The sequence below is a fragment of the Salvelinus sp. IW2-2015 genome, linkage group LG16 (assembly GCF_002910315.2).
Source record: "Salvelinus sp. IW2-2015 linkage group LG16, ASM291031v2, whole genome shotgun sequence".
In the NCBI taxonomy this organism is placed as follows: Eukaryota; Metazoa; Chordata; class Actinopteri; order Salmoniformes; family Salmonidae; genus Salvelinus; species Salvelinus sp. IW2-2015.
In genome coordinates this window covers 35,356,646-35,363,817 of record NC_036856.1, presented here as the reverse complement: position 1 = coordinate 35,363,817, position 7,172 = coordinate 35,356,646, and the positions used below count along the sequence as shown (strand labels likewise).

At 42.2% G+C, this 7,172-nt stretch overlaps 1 protein-coding gene across 1 annotated transcript in view; it reads left to right on the top strand.

Annotated features, from left to right (window-relative positions):
- The window catches only part of dnajc6 (DnaJ (Hsp40) homolog, subfamily C, member 6), a 78,176-nt gene that overhangs the window by 46,988 nt on the left and 24,016 nt on the right, over positions 1–7,172 (top strand). The window contains 2 exon segments of the mRNA XM_070447434.1: positions 859–896; positions 899–1,053. Coding sequence (XP_070303535.1) covers positions 859–896; positions 899–1,053 — 193 coding nt within the window.

Sequence of the window (7,172 nt, the reverse complement as noted above, 5' to 3'; positions counted from 1 at the left end):
TGTGTGTGTGTGTGTGTGTTTGTGTGTGTGTGTGTGTGTGTGTGTGTGTGTGTGTGTGTGCGTTTACATTGATTGCTGTTCATTGCAGTGGAAAACAGGAGAAAAGATTATCCACATAAACAGTCTCACCTCCATGACTTTACTTTGTTATTTTTAGATGATGGATGAACTTAAAAACCTAGCTCCCTCCTCCTTCCTTCTCCCCCTGCATTACTCTCCTAAATCCTTTATCAACCTATTTATTTTCCGATGGCTGTTGCGGTACATGGCGCATTAGCCACGATGCTAACGAGTGCCAGAAATATACAGCAGCCAATTAATCAACATGCCAGCACGAACACGCACACACATGCACACACACACACACACACACACAACACCACACACACCACACACACACACACACACACACACACACACAACACACACACACACACACACACACACACACACACACACACACACACACACACACACACACACACACACGCAAACACAGCCAGCTGTTTGGCCACACAGCTGCTTCTCATAATAACAAAGACTGCTTCATCCTTCAGCCCAGACAGAGAGAGGCTGATGGATGAAGACAGTGGCAATCAAGCCTCATCTTTGTTTTTTTCTGTTGTGTTTCTCTAAACTGAAAAAGCAAACGATTTGTGCAAGAATCTGTACACAAGAACTATAATTTCAAGTATATACTGTAACTTTAAGATGGATAGTTTTGTGAATTTTCTAGCACCAAAAAAAATCCCATCCTCTGTATTCATGTACATAGACAATGTATTTTTATTTTTAGATAGTACTCAGTGCTTATGTAGTTTAGTGTCCGTAACCTTACATACTCTGCCTCTCTTCCAGGTATATAGGCTATGTGTGCAGTATGGTATCAGAAAAGCCTCCCTGCCACACTCCAAGCCCCTGGTGGTCAAGGCAGTCACCATGAGTCCAGTACCTTGTTTCAACAAACAACGCATCGGCTGCAGACCCTTCTGTGAGCCTCATAGGGAGACCAAGATCTTCTCTACTGCACAGGACTATGAGAGGATGAGTACAGTAGGTGCAGATACCACACACACACACACACACACACACACACACACACACACACACACACACACACACACACACACACTAGCAGCTGTTTGTTCACACGCACCCGCCCGCAATTGCTAATACCACATCCACAATCACCTGACTATATGTGATAAAGTGAACATCTGAGGCCCGCAACCGACCCTAACCTTCTATTATAGAAAATGCGCTGTAGGCTACAGTTAGACAACAGATTATTTTTGACAGGCAGTGCAGATTTCTTTTTGCCTGATTTAGATATGTTTCTGTTTATAATTTCCAACATTTTGGTAGACTATTTGTTAGTCAACTGGTCTATAATTAGATACATGCAGCTTCTCTCCTGTCATTATATGTTGCCCTAGAAGACTAAATAAAGCCCTGCTCACCAGAATGTCATAAATCGACAGAATGAATGCTTCAAGTTGACATCGGTAAAGTTTTCTCTGTCATCTCTGCTTCTTTCATGGAGAAAGGACCGGGGAGAAAATGCTCCAGTTGGACCAGTTGTAAGGAAATAGAAAGCTGTGAAAACAACCCATCATGTTTCTGATAAGATTTCAGTTCGGCTTGGATGCATATTTTATGTGTTTGAAATACTATCAGCTTTTATGATACTGATAAAGATAGCACCTCTACAGACGGTATCTAACTGCACATTCTCATTCTCTCAAGATGTTAAAAGAAATAAATCCTCATAGCCTATTTCTCCACTCCTGTTCCCGTGAAGACATAATAGTGAAGATAAGTTACAGCCTTATTGGACATGATTTGGAGGCCACTGAATATCTCGTACAATGCTGTGTACTACTCCCTTCACAGAACAGCACGAACTGGCCCTAACCAGAATAGAAAGAGGAGTGGGAGGCCCCGGTGCACAACAGAGAAACAGACGCCTCACAAGTCCTCAACTGGCAGCTTCATTAAATAGTACCCGCAAAACACCAGTCTCAACGTCAACAGTGAAGAGGCAACTCCGGGTTGCTGGCCTTCTATTTACTATTTAATGAAGCTGCCAGTTGAGGACTTGTGAGGCGTCTGTTTCTCAAGCTAGATATTCTAATGCAATTGTCCTCTTGCTCAGTTGTGCACCGGGGCCTCCCACTCCTCTTTATATTCTGGTTAGAGCCAGTTTGTGCTGTTCTGTCAAGGGAGTAGTACACAGCGTTGTACGAGATCTTCAGTTTCTTGGCAATTTCTCGCATGGAATAGTCTTAATTTCTCAGAACATCCCTATTCATTGGAAGCTAGACAACTAATTCATACGTGATTAAGTGTATTGTGTGTTGAACTCCAGCAGAAAAAGGCCGCATGGTGAATAACATAAAATCTAGAAACACCATTCAAGCACGCCAGAAGAACAGATGGAAGAGAACGACCTCAAGAACAGGCTACAGATCTCGAGCTGGAGCACCATCAGCAACGATTCAGAGAAAGAAAATGAGAGTTCTATTATCCCAACTTAAAATGACGGGAAAGGTGATTCTCACCAGCCTTGTTCTCATCCATAATAATTTAGAAAATATATCACCAATAGTTTCTAGACAGGCATAAGAAAGACTCAAGCAACATCTGAGATTAGTGAAGAAGTCACCATTTTCTCCACTGTCACCACTTTCATAAACACAAGAGAGCAGGAAACAAGTTCTATAACACAAATAAAATACTTATATATTAAAACATGTCAGAGTCATTAAATATTAAGAAGTTGCCAACTTGGTGAGTGTAAAGGTATGAACGGTGCAGTAGACTGAAAAGTTGGCAACTGTCTAAACTGTCTATAGTACATTCAGGGCAGGAACAGTGTAAAGGATGTTGCAGTAGCAAGGAAAGTAAAGTGTGAATAGCAGTCAGTAAGGACATGATCGAGAGGTTGGAGATAGGCGGTCCGTACGAGGACATAGTAAAGTATGGATATCAGTGAGTGAACATCGTAAGGGTTTGGATCAGTCGGTAAGGACTTGGTACATGGGTATACAGTTTAAGGGGAGACATGTAAGGGTGGTGATACAGTCATAAAGACAGTGTAAAAAGTGTGTGGGAAATATCAGGTCAGGGTAGGACAGGATTAAAAGGGGGGGAACAGTCAAAAGAACATTAGTATAAGGTGTGGTCAGTCCGAAAGAACATTGTAAAGGTGGGAACAGTCAGTATGCAAACAGTGTAAGGTTGGTCAGTCAGTAAGGAACATTGTAAAGGTGTGGATAGTGGCACTAGTATGCAGACGATACACAGAAGTAAAAATGCGATCAGAGTTATGAGACAAGTTTCACATGCTCAACATTAATTCCTGCATCTAGAAAAACAGTTTGTAAATGCTGGCAGAGTATGTAGAGCTTAAGGAATCGAGAGAATCTGGTGCTGTGCTCATCTTCAGCAGGAACGTTCATGGAACGTTCAGATAAAACTGTTAGAAAAACATCCTCCTCTGACATTCACGTAGAATAAGGAGATGCTCTATTCATCGAATTTCTATCTGCATTTTCCATAACGCAATGCTCCTGACTTCTCAGCCTCAAGCTCTGATACTCTCTCCTCAGCTCATCCACCTCTGCCTGCTTCTCTGGAAGAAAGAACATGGAACACACAGTTAGTTACACATACAGATCCAATGGGCACAGTTTAGGCAGTCATGATTGCTAGCACAATACAGCATCCACATGTACCACAGTTAGCACATGATACTGCACAATAAGATCCACATGACCCTATAGTTGTCACATTGATGCTAGCAGCAATACAGCTCACATGGGCCACGGTTTACGCCACATGTATACTAGCAGCAATACCAGATCCACATGGACCATAGTAGCACATGATGCCTACGCACAAATAAACCAGCGATCCACATGGACCAAGTTAGCACATGATACTAGCAGCAACAGCCGATCACAATTGACCATAGTTGCACATATCGAGCACAAGATGTACAGACCCACTGGACCACAGTTTATTTAGCAACATCAAGCGGATATAACACAACAGACTAAATCAATCTCCGTCACGCCTGTGAACACGCCTTAAATAAGTGCTTTTTAACTGAGTACGAATCTTAAGATTTATGACATCTTGCAAGTACTCTTAACAGTGCCTACGTCGGTAACATGTGCTTCTACTACGTTACACGTTCTCTACGTCCGGTTACGGCCTCGTATCGCCACGGTTACACTGCTCTCGCCCGGTTAACGTGCTCTAACGCACGCGTTTACAGCGTGCTCTACGTCACGTTTACACGGCTCTACGTCAACGAGTACACGTGCTCTACGCCACGGTTACACTGCTCTACGTTACGGTTACACGCGCTCTACGTCAGTACATGCGCTCTACGTACGGTTACACGCCTCTAACTCCGGTTGACACGCGCCTAAACGCAGGTTACACGGCCCTACGCACGGTTACAACTGCTCTACGTCACGCTTTACACATGTCTCTACGCACGGTTACACTCTCCTACTCACGGTTTTCCCGGCCTCTACGTCACGTTATCACGTGCTCTAAGTCACGTTACACCGTGCTCTAGTCACCCCTCACGTGCTCTATGTCACGCTTTACACGTGCTCCTACGCACGGCTCTACACGTGCCTCAGCGTTCACGGTACATCGCGCTCTGACGTTAGTAACGCCTTACGTCACGGTTACATCGTGTCTACCGTACGGTTACACCGTGCTCTCACGTCACGTTACACCGTGCTGTACACCCGCATAGAGACAAACATGTATAAATTATTCATGGGAGGAATACCAGAAACAAATAGTCAAATATAGTATAATTATGAGGGACGGGGCCGATGTTAAATTAATCGAGGAAACTCAAGCAGAGGTTATTAATATGATTATTAAAGAATAATTTGACATTGAAAATAGTGATGGTCTACCATGATGATTCTTATTATCGTAAACAAATATTGACCTATATAATTTTCTTTGAGGTCTTGATAGGCCATGGAAGGGACCCCAAAGAACAAAAAATATAATTCACAAAGCTAAATGAATAAAAAATAGAGGGCCAGGACAAAAAGAAAATTTGGACACAATAATTTCATCACCTTAAGCTTCGCTCTTCACTTTACAATAGTTATATGTAGTAGATGGGTGATTGGGAGTGATGATAGAGAGGACAACGAGATGGATGCCTAAATGATGGGAGTGCACATATGTGTATATTATCATGGAGTTAACTAGGAAAACACAATTATTTTGGGCAGACGCTTATGAACTTTCGCGTAGATCGCCTAATGCCCAAACTTTGACCACGGTAGTTGTATATACAGTTGAAGTCGGAAGTTTACATACACTTAGGTTGGAGTCATTAAAATTTGTTTTTCTAACCACATCCACAAATTTCTTGTTTACCAAACTATATGTTTGGCTAAGTCACGGTTAGGACACTCTACTTGTGCATGACACAAAGTAATTTGCCAACAATGTTTACAGACAGATTATTTCACTTATTATTCACTGTATCACAATCTTCAGTGGGTCAGAAGTCTACAACACTAAGTTGACTGTGCCTTTAAACAGCTTGAAAATTCCAGATAGATTATTCATGGCTTTAGAAGCTTCTGAAAGGCTAAATTGACATAATTTGAATCAATTGGAGGTTACCTGTGGATGTATTCAGCCTACCATTCAAACTCAGTGCCTCTTTTGCTTGACATCATGGGAAATCAAAAGAAATTGCCAAGACCTCACAGAAATATACTTATTGTAGACCTCCACAGTCTGTTCATCCTTGGGAGCATATTTCCAAACGCCTGAAGTACCACAGTTAATCTGTACAAATAGTAAGTACGCAATTGTATAAACACCATGCGGACCACGCAGCCGTCATACACTCAGGAAGGAGAACGCATTCTGTCTCCTATGAGACATGAACGTCTTTGGTGAGAATAAGTGTAATCAATCCCAGAACCGACATGTTCATAGGTCCGAAGATGCTGGGAGGAAACAGGTACAAAGTATACTATATCACAGTAAAACGAGTCCTATATTGGACATAACCTAAAGCCGCTCAGCAGGGAAAGAAGCCATCTGCTCAAAAACTGCCATAAAAAAGCCAGACTATGCGTTTGCAAATCACATGGTGGACAAAGATGTACTTTCTGGTCTGATGAAACAAAAACAGACATTGTTTTGGCATAATGACCATCGTTATGTTTTGGAGGAAAATGGAAGCTTGCAAGCCAAAGAAACCATCCCAACGTGAGCACGGGGGTGCGCCATCATGTGTGGGTGGTGCTAATTGCTGTGCAGGAGGGACTGGTGCCTTCACAAAGATAGATGCATCATGAGGGAGAGAAAATTAATGTGGATATATTGAATAGCATATTTCAAGACATCAGTCAGGAGGTTAAAGCTTGGTCGCCAATGGGTCTTCCAAATGGACAATGACCCCAGCATACTTCCAAAGTGTGTGGCAAAATGGCTTAGACAGACAAAGTCAAGGTATTGGAGTGGCCATCAACAAACCCTGACCTCATCCATAGAAAAATGTATGGCAAGAACTGAAAAGCATGTCGAGCAAAGAGGCCTACAATCCTGACTCAGTTCATCAGCTCTGTCATGTGGAAATGGGCCAAATTCACCAACTTATTGTGGGAAGCTTGAGGAAGGCGACCCGAACGCTTTGACCCAAGTTAAATCAATTTAAAGGCAATGCTACCACAATACTAATTGAGTGAATGTAACTTCTGACCCACTGGAATGTGATGAATAGAAATAAAAAGCTGAAAATAAATATCATTCTCTCTATATTTACTGCCAGTTTCATATTCTTAAAATAAAGTGGTGATCCTTAACTGCCTAAGACATGGAATTTTACAAGGATTAAATGTCAGTAATTGTGAAAAAACTGAGGTTTAAATGTTTTTGCTAAGCAGTGTAATGTAAACTCCCGACTTCAACTGTATCATATATATTTTTCTTTCTTATTTTACCATAACCTACCACCTCCCCCTAATTGGAGTAAACTAATGAACACAAAGGGGTCTGAATATACTTCCCGAGTGCACTGTATGACACCAATCTCTGATATACCTTTCTCTTTCTTCTCTTTTATCCTCCTTTCTGCTTGTCTCTCCACCCCCCCCCCCCCCCTCCCA